This window comes from Eleutherodactylus coqui, chromosome 4 (genome assembly GCF_035609145.1).
Source record: "Eleutherodactylus coqui strain aEleCoq1 chromosome 4, aEleCoq1.hap1, whole genome shotgun sequence".
NCBI classification, from domain to species: Eukaryota; Metazoa; Chordata; class Amphibia; order Anura; family Eleutherodactylidae; genus Eleutherodactylus; species Eleutherodactylus coqui.
In genome coordinates, this window is record NC_089840.1 from 46952973 (window position 1) to 46970011 (window position 17039).

The 17039-nt window shown below is 47.2% G+C and overlaps 1 protein-coding gene across 1 annotated transcript in view; it reads right to left on the bottom strand.

The window, feature by feature from the left end:
- MPZL1 (myelin protein zero like 1) overlaps positions 1–7389 on the bottom strand; it is a 44615-nt gene extending 37226 nt beyond the window's left edge. The window contains exon 1 of the mRNA XM_066599367.1: positions 7288–7389. Coding sequence (XP_066455464.1) covers positions 7288–7357 — 70 coding nt within the window. The 5' untranslated portion in view covers positions 7358–7389. The remainder of the gene's footprint in view (positions 1–7287) is intronic.
- Positions 7390–17039: the final 9650 nt, after the last annotated feature.

The following is a 17039-nucleotide window of genomic DNA, read 5'->3' on the forward strand; positions in this document are numbered from 1 at the left end:
AATGAAGTGTATGGCAGCTGGGAGCTGGCGATTAGGGTTCACGGAGCCCGTGTTCTCCCAATAAGTAAGGATCTAAGAGCAGAACCTGCACCCATCAGGATATTAGGTCCATGCATTACAAGGATGTAAAAGATTGATTTCATGGACTGTGTAATAGCAGATTTCTCCTGTGTCAGCTGATCAGCGACTTTCAGCAAGCATAAAAATGGTCCCTGATCAGCTGGCCCTATTAGCTGACAGAGCTGGGATATGGGGCAAACCATCAGAAATATGATAGTTGGTCCCCATAAGTAATTCTTGGTGCATGTAGACAAAAAATGAGCACCCATTGATGTTTATTACATCAGACCAAGAATTTGGTCCATTTAGAGCCAGTAAACACCCCCCCCCCTCCCCAATACACATCAGACTCTGGTCATCTGAACCCAAGATAAGACAGATTAGAATGACTCTGTAGTGTATATGAGGGGGCAGCTCAACTGGTCCCAACAAATAATGTCTGGGGAAAGAAGGCTCAGGGAGAGATAAGCTGGCACCAGAGCCGTCTGCCCGCCTTACCTTACAGTTCCAGTAGTTTCATTATGCTGTGATTAAGGCAGCTCTCACACAGGCTTTTTTTTTTTTTTTACAGCGTTTAGCACAGCCTTTCAAAAGCCGCACTAAGTGCTGTAAACCGCCTCCATTCATTTCAATGGGGCTTGTCAGGCAGCGCTGAAGCGTGTTTTTCAAGTGCTTTGTTCTATTTTGGGGCGTTTCAGAGTTTAAAAAAAAAAAAAACTCCACGAGTCGCCCATTGAAATGCATGGGGAGAGTTTTCAGCACTGTCAAAAATGCACTAGAATGCCGTGTGCAGCATTTTACCGCGTTTTCGAACGTAGCATTCTAGGTCACCGGGAGGAAAAATGAAAGCAGTGATGTCAGCGGCTTGCTTTGCTAAAAGCGCAGTAACAACGCAGGAAGCCGCTGACACTGAACGCTGTACAAAGCGGCCCTACCCGAGCACAAACGCAGCGTTAAGGGTTTTTTTTTCAGATTTGGGGGTTTTACTGATAATGAGTTTACTGTTCCCGGTTGTAGAGGGGCAAAAGAAAAAAAAAAAAGGTAATATATTTACCATTGGAAAAGACACTTTCCAGCTCTCGGCCTTCTCCTCACCTTGCTACTAATCCTCTGGGTAGTGACAGCATCTCTATAGAGGGATCACATGACCACAGCAACCAATCCACACAGCCCTGTGGTAAACTACTATCTACATGTGCTTTTTGTTAAGTTTCCCCAACTATGAGTTGATCACAGATTGTTGGGACCCCCAATGACCATTATGAGGGAATTTGGCAGCAAGTGTTCAAATGACAGCCTCCCCTGTATGTCCAGTCACACACAGACAGCTGTCAGTCATTGCTAGCTCCGCCCATTAGACCGTTCGGCGCAGAATGTGCAGATGTATCCATGAATAAACTACAAATTATACTGATTTTTTTCCATAAAACTATATCAGTCCGCTCAGCGCCTCCTGCTCGATTACATCATGCCTGTGGTTTGGACAGCAGCTTCAGGCTGATAAGATTCCCTTGAAGGGCTAATGCCCACGGATGGATTTCTGCCGTGTTTCACAGCTATTAAATTCTACTGAATCTAATAGCTCAATTTCCCCACGGAATTCCGCAGCGTGAATGAACCCGCTGCATGCACTAATTGCCGCAGAAAAACGTGCGGCCAGCTTCCACTGTAGTCAATGGTAGCCGTCCGCCATGAGATACTTCCGCTGTGAGCACAGCGGAAGTATCGCGTGATTACGCGTCACCGCCCGCCGCGTCATGCATGGCGGATCCAAGAAGTGAGTATGGGGTCTTTGGGGGGCGCCATGTAAGATTCTGCTGCAATATTCCGCTGGCGGTGCTCACCACGGCCGTGAGCATGAGACCTAACAGCTTGGCATCAGGACGCTGTATGCAGGACCCTGAAGGCAACAGAAGCCAGGAGGGAGGAGAGGTAAGTAGATTCCTGTTTTTGCTTAGGTTTCCTGTCTGATTTGGGGTTACAAGCTGCCACAACTGCAAACTGATCACAGGAAATCAAGAAAATTTAGCTTTCTTGACATTACTGAGTTACTGGATGTGGAGCGCAGCAACTCATTCATTATATTCCAATGCCGCAGAGCTACGCTGCTATTTTTGCTCGTGCGACTTAGGGCCCTTTTACACGTTATGGTAGTCGTTCAGATTCTCACTGGAATCTGAACGATTATCATTCAGTGTAAAAGTACGCAGCGCTCGCCGTTCCGTTTATACACACACAAGACTGAACGACGATCAGCCAATGCAAGCAGGCCGTCATTTGTGTGTGAGATGCAGCCTATTTACTGTGAATGGAGGCAGGTGCGCCAGAACGATCCCAGGTCCGCTCCGCCTACAATCACTGAGCGATGATCGTCCCGTGTAAAAGGGCTCTTAGGTCGGTTTCACACAAGCGCCAAAGTCGCGCAAAATTTGTGTGTTTCTAAGACGCAGATAGGCTGACCACGGAGAATCACGGTAAATTCACAGCATGCTGCAAATCGCTCATGGGGGGGGGGGGGGGGGGAGGAATGCGGCCAACGCAATTGAAACCCGCCCGTGGACAGACAGCCTAAGAAAGTTGGAGCGATGCTGCTCTTGTGAACCTGCGATTTCCATTGCATTGATGCAGCCTACAATTTTCCCATGCACGAAAGTCACATTGCCTCAATAGTAAAAGTTTGGAAAAGTTTGGAAAACCGCATTGCATGTGAGCGCGATGCAAATTATTTCAGCTCCACTGAAAATTGCCAATATTTCCACGAGGGGAGAAAAAAAAAAAAAGTGGTCACTCTTGTAAGAACGCCTTCACACTTGCGATATCGCTGCGTTTTTTTTTTATGTGAATGTCAACAGGACTTTCTAATGTTAAAAACGCATTGCACAAAAATCGCAAAGCGCAACCCTGTGAGTTTTGTGATGCATTTTTAACATTAGAGAGTCCCATTGACATTCACGTAAAAAATAAAAAAAACGCAGCGATATCGAGATTGGAAGTGTGAAGGCGCCCTAAACAGACGCATTGAAAATAACAGGTTCTATTGCTATGCGAGTTTTGTGTACCTTGCAATGCTCAAAACTTAAAAAAAATATTTGCAAACTGCACACAGGATAATTATCGTCCAAACGATGTAAACATTAGTTATTCTGTGTAAACATGGCCGCCAACCGGGTGATAAGCCAGAAATCGTCCAGTAGTGGCTAATTATTTCAGCAAACTTAAAAAATAGTTGCAGATTGATGAATTATCACCCCGTTTAGTCCTCCTGCACACAAGCGGAAATTCCGCAGCGGGCTTTCCCACAGAATTTCCGCCTGTGCCCGCTGCCATAGGATCGCATTAGATAATGCAATCCTATGCAGACAGACGCGAATTGACCGCATGGAAACTTGCGAGGTAAACAAATCGCGGCATGTTCTATTTCTGTGCGAACCTCGCAGAGGCCCGCACAGAAACACCACTAGTGACACACCAACTCTGCACTGCGCATGTGCCGACTAGGTGGCAGCCGGCACCTAACAGCGCGCGACGCCAGGAGCTGGTGAGCGCGGGTTACTGCAGGGGCACGGCTCGCAGTGGGATCCGACCCGGCCGTCTGCAGGAGGCCATAAACAGACAATTGTTTGTTTTTCAATGACCAGCTAACAACTAATGATGTGTTTGGACTGAATGATTGTCATTCAAAAAATCATTCAAACGAATGAAACTAAATAATCGTTCAGTTTCAATGCAGCCAAGGAGGATCTCGCTCGTTCCTGTGCAGCCGGCATATAAAGCGGCTCCGGCTCATTCACTGCTTCACATAGGAAGGGTAAACACTGAACGACAAGCGAGCGAGAACTACATGCTTCTCAACGAGAATCCTACAGGCTGCCCGCGCGGACGAGATGGCGATGACATCATCAGCTTCTTCGCTCGGGCAGACGAGAATCGTTTGATTGTGGTTGTGTACAAAAAGGGCCAGAGCTCACCCTCACCCCCCGAAGTTTGCTCAACAATTACTCAGTGTAAAAGCACACAAACAGTTAGCGGACCTGATGACTCACCTGAACCACTTTTTCAACTGACTATAAGGGCAGACGCACACGAGCGTGGTGTCATTCTGTATCATGTGTGAATGAAATCAATGAAAGCATACCGATTTATATTGATCCATGAACACAAAAAAAACCAAAACACAGTATTTTACGGCATATTATGCGATATAGAGCCTTAGTGTCCTCTATGGGTGCGTAATAAACGCTGTTCATATACATTTACATTGTGTAAATGCGGCGTTTATACGCAAAGTCACCAAGTGACAGAGCGGGAAATTTGGAAAAAACAAAACAAGGAAGAATGCGCATGACAATATGCATGAGATACGCTGGCATGCGCAGTCACAAATTGCTGCCATACGCGGTGATACATGCAGAGTTTCACCACACGCTCGTGTGAGCCGGCCTATGGACAATGTAGCCACCCTGACGTTGTATCCAAAGTCGCCATGTAGTCCAATTTAGGTGTCTACATTAATGGTCGTGTCTGACAACTGGGGAACTGATTTCGGATTCCGGAGTCTGAATTACTATTGTCTTATCTTACATTTTACTTTTTTTTTTTTGCTAGGGATCCTCAAGAAAGTTGTATTTTCCAGGAGTTCCCCAAAAGTTGGTAAACCCTGTATTATACAGTCGGCTGGTCCTGACGTCCGGATGTTATTACTACATGTCAGAGTAGCCACAGTCACTGTAAGAGCCGAGGATAATCCTGACGTCGCACACCATCACCGCTGATATCCTCTCTGCTGAGGAAAACAAGTGGCAGAAGTCCCATTCTACACGAGTCACATCATGTGACCAGATGTGCAGAGTCCGATACAACAGCAAATATGTGAGAACTCAGATAGGAGACAAGTGAAGACTTACGAAAACAATTAACCCTTCTAGAATGGAAGTTTCTGCAATTTTCTAATATCTTGCGTTTTCATTTCATTTTCAAGATCTGTGCTTATGGTCAGTGAATGGCAATATTATTTATATCCGGAGGCTGAAAATCTGGAGGTTGGGTTCCCACGGGTCGGAAATCCCGCAGCTTGGCCGCCCCGAAAAGCTGCAAGATTTCCGCGGGAGAGCTGCAGCTTCAAAACCTGCGGCATTTTGCTGCAGGCTTTGGAGCAGTTCAGCCGCCAAAATTCTGTTGCGGCTTTCTCTCGCCATAGAGAGGAGTGAGGCTGCAACGGAAAACGAAAAAAAAAAAAAAGGGTTGACATGCTGCGGCTATCAATTCCACGCTGCATCGCCGGTTCTGCCCAGCTTTGCCACGATGGATTGGCCGCCCTGTGTGGACGAGATTTTTTCGAAATCTCATCCACATGGCTGACTAATCCTGGGATTAGGAGCCGTGAGCGGATTTGCCGCACAGGAATTCCACACGGAATTTCTGCAACAAATCCGTCCCGTGTGAACCCAGCCGTATACTTCCAACATGTCTGACAGTTTGTTACAATTTTATCAACTCTAAACAGTGAATTGTGGGGTAAACTAACGGTTTGCTAAAATGGAATGATCGCCCCCCCAAAAAAATGACCGATGATAATTCATTAGTTTATCATTCATTTCACGCGAGCATGAAAATAATCGTTGGCTCATTCACTAATCGTTCGGTCGTTCTCATTCACTTATACAGCGGCTGTGAGTGAACGATGCATCTGCCTGCAAGAACAGGCTGCAGAGCGAACTCTGACATCGTTCTGTCTAACAGGGCCCATAGATGGATACATTGTAGCAAACTATCAGGACAGGAGAGACACCTGTGCTGCTGATCCATGTACCTCTAGACTGGATACAAGTGTAACAAACACTCAGCTCTGAGATACAATAGTTCAAGACCGTTTTCCAGACTCTGAACAGAAACAAGTGTACCAATTCATTGACAGCAAGCAGAATTTTTGAATGGAAGCACAAAGTGTACTAATAAAGTTGTAGGACTTTTTCTTCTGCGCCATTCACTCTGAATGACCCTCTAAAGGGGTATTCCCAAATCAGATGATCACCTATCCAAAGGATAAGTGATAAAGGGGTCATCGGTGGGCGTCTCGCTGCTGGGACCCCCGCTGAACCCAAGAACTATGGTTCAGCTCCATTCATTTCAATTGGGCTGATGGGCATGGAGTACAAGCTGGCGGTCTCTCTAGCAGTCCCACTGAAGATGAAGGCTGCGCCACTGCAATCCCCTCCTCACTACAGTGGGCGCAGCAGGGACACCGCACCAAGTGGTCAGCTGTGAGACCCCACCAATCAGATATCACCCACCCCTTGCAGTATTGATGACCGATCCTTAGGATAGGTCCAGTAATGGGGTCTGCCAATCAGGACCCCTAATGATCAGCTGATGTCAGCCTTCCGCACTCACTGCAGTGTCCCAGATGTTGACCGTTTCGTCCACATTGGGTGTCGGAGAGGGAAGTGCAATAGAAGGCATAGCTCCCACTGAAATGGGAGCTATGCCTTCTACTGCACTTACGGCTCCAACTCCAATGTAGGTGTCCAGTCCTGCTTCAGCAAGTGCGGAGGTCAGCTGATCACAAAGTGTCCTACGTGGCGGACACCCACCAATCAGCTATCCTGAAGGAGTTAAATGCCTAATTCAGCACAAAATGCGCCATTTAGGTCACATCTACACAATAACATTTTTTTCATATGGAAAAACCCAATGGTGATTTGCGCCAAACTGAGACCGATGCACGAATTTCTGCTGCAGGTTGGCAGGTGGACGCGGCACCAAGCAGCCCAGTTGAAGGGGACAAATCCTCGCCAACCGGCCGCGGTTTTCATGTCATCAGAACAGCGGCGCAATTTTTCCATTGAATGGGGCGACAGATATCAGCCCAGAATACACGCCAAAAACATACAAGTCCCAATGACACAGTAATGGCGCAATCAGGTCATGTGACAGGCGCTGATAACCGCCATTTACGAACACGACCAACAGTCACCACAAATACTGTATTAGATGGGGGGGAACAAGGTGTGACACACCGGGGGCCACAAGGAGGTGGTCGGGGGCCACACGGCGTACAGGATATACAGGTGACACCACAGAAGCCTCCAGCCCCCCCCATGCAATGTGGAGACGGGCAGCCCGAGCCTCACAAAGGTGGCCATGTTATACAGCAGTGCCAGCTGCACCCCGCCATAACCAGGACAGACGACCCCCCCGCTAACACAGACAACCCAAAGCTCCACTCACCGGAACCCAGCACGGCCGCCAGCAGCAGACACAGCCCGCACCGAGAGCGCGACACCCGAGCCGCAGCCATTACCTCAGGACGGCCACCACTGCCAATGCCACAGTCCCGCCCTCCTCACACGGAGAAGACTCCCCATTGGCTTGGAAAACGCCCCTCAGGTTACAATAAACGAATCCTATTGGCTGTCAGCAGTGTTCGTCACGCGTGGACCGAGCCGAATCTGATTGGCTGTAGGATGAGCAGCGTTCATTGGTTCGGTTTAGGTGACGTCAAACCAGAGTAGGTACAGATTACTGGGGGCGGGGTGTGATTTTAGGTCGGGCATCAGTTTGACGCGGCGTGTGCGGAAGGTCGCGGGTTCAAATCCCGGACGAGGCTGTTTTGTTACAGTACTGGTATTTTTAATTAATTACATTATTAATAATGACAGTAATAATTATTATGATACTATTAAGCAATACATAATTAGAAATATTAATTACAATATGATAGCATATCCCTATCATTGTGTTATGATCCAAGGCTCAATAATTTATTTTTTATTACCCTTACATTGTAGTTAGCAAAAGGTGTGTTGAGGGTTGAAGAGTGAGGGCGGCTTCACACAGACATATTTGTGTGTGCATTTGCGCACGCGTGTAATATGCAGAGCATAGAGCCCATTCATATTAATGGATTAGTAAGCATTTTTTGGTTTTCCTCTATTTTTGTGCGCATTTGCGCACCGAGGGTCCTTACAGAAGTCTACTTTATAAGAATAAGGAGTCAGTTGAAAGGATAAACATAGTGACAGTGGCTGGAATCCGGGAACTTTCTTGGGATCGCTGACTATGTTACTTGAGGCCAAGTCAAACTTGCTAACTTAGCACATATAGACACTCATTTCCTCTTGACACTGTGGATTGTAATGCATCATTAGGATTGCTTCATCCTCTTTGTATTCTCAGGTCACTTCCAGTCATTTCCTTAGATGTTTCAGCACAACATAAACTCAGCGAACCCAATAAAAGACTTTAAACTAACCGAGTAAATGGTGTTAAGCCCCGCCCACTAATTCTTCTTTGGCCTCCATCACATTAGAATATTTTGGGCTCCCACTATAGTCTATGAAGCTATACGCATGGACGTTTTTTCACACGGGCCAATACTGAGCGTGAATAAACTCATGGCATGTACTATTCCTGTCCGCTTCATGGATGAGAGATAGGACGTGCCTGTCAATGAGCTGTCTGATGCGGGTTGCACCCAAAACCTCAGGCACCACTCAGGGACCTTCCAAACAAACCGATTATCGCTTGATTGAATGAGCGAATAAGCAAGTGATGTCACCACAAGCCTATTCGCCTTGTGTTTAGACTGAACGATTATTGTTCACTTTTAGGCTGCCTGTACATGGGTGTTGCGGTATCCCTCGGCGGATCTCTGCCGCGGGAGCCGTCATCCGGGAGCAGAAGCCGGCAGACGGATCTCTGCTGTCAGCCTATCTGACAGATAGGCTAACCGTGGAGAATCACGGCAATTCGCAGCATGCTGCGATTTGCCGCCCGCGAGGGGAGAATTGCTATGATTCTCCGCTCGTGAGCAGGGGGGGGGGGGGCGCACTTTCCATAGCAATATTATGGAAAGCGTGCATTGCATTTCCCTCGGCCGGATTATCGCCACGGGGAACACAATTCATTAACGCCTGTGGACAGGCAGTCTTATTCGTTTTTGCAACTCTGATAAATGGCCCATTTTACCCGTGACAACAACCAGTGATATGTGAGCAGATGGCCTATCATACACCTTATATACCCACCAAAGGCGTAACTTGAAGCTCATGGGCCCCAATGCAAAACCTGTAACAGGGCCCCAAACTATATTGCTTTATTCATAGTACTGGGCTCCCTATATGGAGAAGAGAGGCCTTATGGGCCCCCTAAGGGTCCTGGGCCCGGGTGCAACCGCATCCCTTGCATCCTCTATAGTTACGCCCATAATACCCACCAAGGCAGCCCATGACACGTCTGTTCCTTCAAGGGGTGGTTATAGTAACATAACTCAAGTGTGTATAAGTCAGCTAGTGTTACCTTAGTTAGTTATTCTTTTTATCTGAAACTCCTGACCTCTTTTTTTCTCAGATGATCATGTGATCTCAATTCTAACCAGCTTAGATTTGTTTGGGGTTATGTGTTCAGTTTCTAGTCAGTTTCTCAGTTTGTGTGCTGCTACTGCATCAACGAAAACTGCCTAGAGGGCGATACAGAAAATTCCTATCACAGTTACTGATGATAATCACACAGCTCCTGTAACACAGCTATAATAGAGGAGATCACAGCTCATCCTCCTGTCTGCATACTCATTGTCTGTAGTTTATTGAGAAGAATATAGAAGGTACTGATAACTGTCGCCCCAGCAGGCAGAAATTGTATAGCCTCCAGCTAATATTGTGCTGATGCATTATGGAATTGATGTGAAAGTGAAACCAAAATCTCTCATCATCAGGATAGTGTCTGATAAGCATCAGACAGGATGATGCATTGCATGGAAGTTGTTGCAATATACAAAGGAGAAATCCGGAGTGTAACAGACAATCAGATGAGGGGGACAGAAAGGGAAAAATTAATTATAGAATAGAGCGAACAGGAGGGACTTTGCAATATCACTCCTACATTAAAGGAGATGTCTCGAGGAAGCAGTGAATTTTTTTTTTTGCCCAGTCCCCCTAATTAAACATACATTACTAATTACCCCTGTAAATTACTTTCCTAGCTGGTTTCTACTTACCGTTCCAGCGTTTCAGCAACTTATAAAACTTTTTCCCAAGATGGCCGCCAGCTCTTTTCGCATCGCTTGCTGCAGCCCGACGTGCGCGCTCCCGAGACGCTACCAGCTGTGTCTCCATGGCAACCAGACGCCCCGCAGCCGCCGACCGGACCCCTGGAGTGAACATGGCCGACCTGTCACCCACCGCCAGGCAGAAGGTAACCGGCGCAGCCCCCCCCCCCCATCACAGCGGCAGCCCCCCCGGCCCAGCGACAGCCCCCCCCCCGGCCCAGCGCTAGTTCCCCCATCACAGCGGCAGCCCCCCCGGCCTAGCGCTAGTTCCCCCATCACAGCGGCAGCCCCCCCGGCGCAGCGACAGCCCCCCCCATCACAGCGGCAGCCCCCCCGGCGCAGCGACAGCCCCCCCCCATCACAGCGACAGCCCCCCCCCCCCGGCCCAGCGCTAGTTCCCCCGGCGCAGCGACAGCCCCCCCATCACAGCGGCAGCCCCCCCGGCCTAGCGCTAGTTCCCCCATCACAGCGACAGCCCCCCCCATCACAGCGGCAGCCCCCCCGGCGCAGCGACAGCCCCCCCCATCACAGCGGCAGCCCCCCCCCCTGGCCCAGCGCTAGTTCCCCCGGCGCAGCGACAGCCCCCCCCGGCGCAGCCCGGCGCAGCGGCAGCCCCCCCGGCCCATCACTTACCAGGACAGCTGGACGGCGGGACAGCTGGGCGGCTTCTCCGGACAGCTTGGCAGCTCTGCACCTTCCTCTAACAGAGGAAGGTACAGAATGGCCGCTCCAGCGCGCTCCCGAGCAGTGACAGCTCGTCTGCGCATGCGCAGAAGAGCTGTAGCGGGGAGCACACTGAAGCGGCTCGTGCTGAATGGAGAAGACCGGACTGCGCAAGCGCATCTAAAAAAGCAAGCTACCGGCGAATTTAGACGGAACCATGGAGACGAGGACGCTAGCAACAGAGCAGGTAAGTGGAATAACTTCTGTATGGCTCATATTTAATGCACGATGTATATTACAAAGTGCTTTAATATGGCCATACGGAAGTGTATAACCCCACTTTGTTTCGCGAGACCACCCCTTTAAGTGGTGGTGCCAACTCATGGACTTCACAAATGTGAGCTTATTTGATGGGTCAAACTATCATTTTTTTTAAAATATGTATTTATTGAATGTTTTGCATAAAAAAAACATACAAAGTAAAACAAGGCAGCAGCATATATAGTCACAGTTGCTCCAAGTAAATAGAATAAATCTTGCAGAACTATGGAGTCCATTGTCTCAATTGCTTAAACATGGAATGAATACAGTCCACTAAGAAGAAACTGTAGGCATACCTGTTAGCAGTGTAATTGTGAGCAAACAAAGTCTTTTTAGGTAAGTGCCCAATGTATACTTGTACACAGCCCTTCCAGAAACAAACAAACTTTGAAGAACAGAAAACAAAGTCAGACCTGCCTTCACACCTCCTGTGCCCAACCTCCCCTTCTTCCAAGAAGAAAGGAAAGGAAGGCGGATTCTGCTTGCCTCCCAGGAAACAATCCAAGAGGAAAGGAAGCTAAACATTCGTTTTGCAGCATCCAGGCATCCTGGCAGGTATTGCTTGAGGTGTCCGAAGTGTTTAGAGTAGGACAAACAAGTTAGAGGCAGACAACTTGTGAAAACAACTAGAGGTTTACTGAACCTTTAGCAGCAGGTTGTAGCCAATCTTTATCACACTCACAGTAATTGTAAGATCCACAATATCTGTAATATGTGTATTTCTCACAAGCTCAGAGAGGTTTTCTGTAACTCTTGTCAACAGTTTAATCAGAGTGACTTACTGATGGTGATTCCGGCTTCTCTCTTGTGCTTTTACTAGCCTGTATCTCCTCACAATGGAACTAAGTGACATGATAGACAGGTCACTATTTCTTATATTTACGAACTCTATTGAGACCGGGGTTATACCACTGGATTGGCGCATTGCTAATGTGGTTCCAATATATAAAAAGGGGTCAATAAGGGAGCCTGGTAACTACAGGCCAGTAAGTCTCACTTCAATAATTGGAAAAACATTCAAGGGGTTTCTGAGATATGCCATCCTAGATTACCTCAAGGAAAACAACAGTATAACCCCTCATCAGCACAGGTTAATAAGGAGTCGATCATGTCAGACCAACTTGATCAGCTTCTACGATGAAGTAAGTTCTAGGCTGGACTTGGGAGAGTCTATTGATCTCGTATATCTGGATTTCTCTAAAGCATTTGACACCGTGCCGCATAATAGGCTGATATATAAAATGAGACAGCTCGGACTGGGTGAAAACGTGTTTATCTGGGTAATGAACTGGCTTGGAGATAAAAAGCAGAGGGTGGTAATCAATGGTTCGTACTCTGATTGGGTCATCGCTGCTAGTGGGGTGCCACAGGGCTCAGTATTAGGCCCCATTCTGTTCAATATGTTTATCAACGACCTGATAGAGGGGCTGCAGAGTAAAATATCAATATTTGCAGACGATACGAAATTATACAAGATAATGCAATGAAGGACAATAGACAGGATATAGGATATAGACATTAAATAACCAGAAGGTAGGAGATTACAAATGTTGATCCAGGGATTATTCTGACTGCCATTATGGAGTCGGGAAGGAATTTTTTCCACTAAATGGGGTAAATTGGTGTCTGCTTCATTGGGTTTTTTTGCCTTTCTCTGGATCAACAAGGGAGTCGGGGATGGAAACAGGCTGAACTGGATAGACATTTGTCTTTTTTCAGCCTTACATACTATTTTACTATGTTACAATAGTGCTTGTACCTTATCCAAGTCTTGGGGTTCACTTTGAGTTCAATCCACACATTTTACTCCTGTTGGTCTGCACACACAAAGACTAAGGTTCCTTTATAGGCTGGCAACAATCCTGCAGGTATCAAGTACTCTACGCTGCATCGACCGAGTAGAGACAGATAAATCACATCACACTTTGCTCCTACTTCATACACTCTCTACTCTCATCCAATTGAAAGTGCAGGATCCTATACTACCTCCCCCTCTAGAAGCGTCTAGCATCTTCTGGCTCAACCCCTCCTCTGCTAATCAGAGGCAAGGTAACACAGAGGGACTGACTAACAGTAGGAGATTTCCTAGTTGATAAGGCCAGGCAGAGATACAACCATATAATCAAATACAGTAGAATCTATGTATATGGTGACACCATTGAGGTACATCTAGGGGTCGCAGTTGCAACTAGCACACCTGCCAGGGTCCGTGCTATATACTGTCTAACTAATGCAGCCACGGGCCAGCTCCAGGCGACACTCAGGGAGGGGAGGGCCATTACCTGGGGCAGCCGGCAACCAATTCCACATTGCAGACTCTCCCGGGGCGGGGTCCTCCTTTCCACTGATAGAGTGCAGTTTCCTGTGCATCAGCCAGATGTCTCTGGTGGTCAGCCATCCAATCTGTGATAAGCAAAGGGTTGATTTTTTTCTAGTATGGTCACACGTTGGCATCCAAACATGAGGTAGTATGGTGTATAGCCGGTAGAGCTGTGCATGGTGTTCTTGTACACATATATCAGATTTGGTAATAGACTTTGAACTGTCCTGACTGGTCATGTTAGGCTTGAGGACCATGGTGGCATCTGTCTGTGGGATGACAATTTGATGGATGTGGTTGCCCGTCATGGGGTCTAAGGTATTGCGATACATTAGCCCTTTCTTCATAAAGAGTTGCTTCTGCATTGCCTTGACGGATTCTCCCAGGAACTGATCTCACGGTTAGGAACTTTTGGAGTTCTCCAATAATTATGCTTTTAGTTTGTAGTTGGATCCACTGTCCTTTCTTCAAAGGTAATCCTACACTTATTTCTGATGACTGTGAGGTGGAGGTCGTGCATGAATTGGTACTGGTTGTGTAGTGGCCCAGAGTTAGCGGGGCCCTTCTATAAGTATGCCTGCGTTTGTCTTGTGCATTTGCCTTGTCACTGTCTCCTATGTGCAACACTGAATGGGTTAATGACTTGGTGATGTCTGGAAAATGTATCTTGTTGTGTGTCACGTGATCATGTTTTATATATTTGTATGCAAGGTGTAGTGCAAGGGTCTTCTGGAAAAATTTAGTCTTCGAGTGGGAGAGAGTGGAGACTTTTGGTGATTAGGAGAAATTATGCCTTGTCCTACCCCCCAGGGGAGGAGATGGTAAAGCCCCATGACAAGGCCCCAATCTACCCCTCAATCTCCTCGGCTGTGGGCCTGCTCCTCGGATGCTGCAGTTGCATATTGTTGAGCAAAGTGGGTTTGAAAGTAGACATCTCCCCAGAGATCTTACTCTGGCGAGGGATCTATTGCTGTTGGTAAGCTAGACAAAGCATTGTCGTTCTCTTTGGTCTTTCCAGCACAATATTTGACCGCAAATTCATAGTTGGCAAGTCTTGAGGCCCACCTCTGTTCTAGAACTCCCAGGCGAGTTGAAGTCAAGTGAGCAAAAGGGTTATTGTCGATGTAGACAACAAATTAGGTGGCAGCAAGAAAGTCCGTGAATTTCTCTGTCACAGCCCATGTATGAGCGAGGAACTCAAGCTTAAAGGGGTTGTCCCGCGCCGAAACGGGTTTTTTTTTTTTTCAACCCCCCCCCCCGTTCGGCGCGAGACAACCCCGATGCAGGGACGTACAGAAAGCTTACCGGAGCGCTTACCTTAATCCCCGCGCTCCGGTGACTTCTATACTTACCTGTGAAGATGGCCGCCGGAATCCTCTTCCTCCGTGGACCGCAGCTCTTCTGTGCGGTCCATTGCCGATTCCAGCCTCCTGATTGGCTGGAATCGGCACGTGACGGGGCGGAGCTACACGGAGCCGGCATCCTGCACGAAAGGCTCCATAGAAGAAAGCAGAAGACCCGGACTGCGCAAGCGCGGCTAATTTGGCCATCGGAGGGCGAAAATTAGTCGGCACCATGGAGACGAGGACGCCAGCAACGGAGCAGGTAAGTAAAAAACTTTTTATAACTTCTGTATGGCTCATAATTAATGCACAATGTACATTACAAAGTGCATTAATATGGCCATACAGAAGTGTATAGACCCACTTGCTGCCGCGGGACAACCCCTTTAAGGAAACTGTAGTTTTGATCATTGCGTTCTACCTCCTGCGAAGATCGGCTTGCAAAGATAAAAAAAAGCCCGTTCTTTCCCTTCTCCACTTGGCTTAGGACTGCTCCTAGTGCCTTCAGGCTTATGTCGGTGTAGAGACGGATAGGCTTACTATAGTTAGGGTAGCCTAATATGGGTAGCGCAGTCAGTTTCACCTTCAGTTGCTGGAAGACAAGTTCATGTTCTTTCTCACAATAAATGGGGGTTGGTCTCTTCTGTTTGTCTTTTGGATGACCTTGTATGAGTTTTTGATGTGGCTCTGTAATCCAGGTGAAGTTAAGTATAAAGCGCCTGTAATAACCAGCAAATCCGAAGAAACTTTTGACTTCTTTTATAGTCCTAGGGCTCTTTCACACAAGTGTATATCGGCCGCCGTTTTCCCGGCCTGACGATATACGTTACGATGTGAGCAGTAAAAACTCGTGAACGGGCGCACAAAGGAGGGGAGGAGAGAAGAGGAAGGGAGTTTAGCAGTCACGTTGCTAAACTCCCTCCTGCTTCCCTTCTCCGGCTGCTGTCATTGGCTCCCATAGGAGCCCATGCAGCAGCCGTAGTATTCCGGCCCAAAAGATAGTTCCAGGACTATCTTTTGGGCCCGACGTAAAAACGCCCGGCACTATATTAGCCGGCCGGACGCTTTTACGTCACGGGAATACGGCCATGTGATCTGATGCATTGGAATCCAATGCATCAGATTACAGCGTATATCGGCCGACCGTGAAAATGGCGGGCCGATATACGCTTGTGTGAAAGAACCCTTAGGTGTAAGCCAACTTTGACTACAGCAGTCTCCTCTGGGACAGGCATCACTCCTTCAGCACTTAGAATGAGTCCCAAATAGCGCACTTGAGTTTGCAGTAGGTGGCATTCACTTGGCGTAAGGGGGTTTTCCAGGGAAATACTATTATCATCAGGATAGGTCATCAATAGTATTTGCATGCATGAATACTTGCACCACCACCTGGTGCCTTCTCTGTGACACGGACGGTGTGATGATGTCACTGCATCGCCAACATCATTCCGCAGGATTTCTGTCAGAAGAAGGCAAGCAGTGAATGGAAGACCATGAGTGAGGTGAGTGAATGTATTATTTTATTACAGGTAACAGTGTGGTTCATTATTTATCACAGGAGACAATATAGTATATTATTTATTACAGGGACAATGTGACTTATTTATTACAGGGGGATAGTATGGCTTATTATTCATTACTCAGGGGGCGCTGTGAGTTGCAATGTTATACAGTATTTAGGGGAAACCATGTGTGACACTATTAAGAGTTTATCTTAATATAGGAGACTATAAATATAAAAAAGCAAAGAGCCAAAAACATATTTGTGGCAACATCTGAAAAGAGAAATTATGTGTCAGTCCTGATAACAAAAGGATGGCTCCGATTAGAAATGTCACATGGGAATCACAATGTCATTGTTTATTCCGCCACTGTCTCTGATAGTACTGTAGTCGGTGTAGTGTCTGCAGAGTGATGATGGGTGGTTGCATTCTTGTTTGTGCACTAGAAACTCTATCATAGTACTAAGGTTTGCGTACAAATTCAACAGCATGCATGCAAATTCTTGGATGAGAATGCAGTAATTAACCAGAGACAGCATGGCTTTGTAACAAACAAGTCATGCCAGACTAATCTAATTTCCTTCTATGACAGAATCACTGACAGGGTTGATGAGGGAAATGCGGTGGATATGGTATATCTTGGCTTTAGTAAAGCATTTGACAAAATATCTCATACCATCCTTATTTTAAAAAAAGGACCAAATATGCAATGACTCAAAGCTAGGAGGGATGGCTAATACTGGAGAAAAGAGAGAGGGGATTCAAAAACATCTAGACTAGCTATA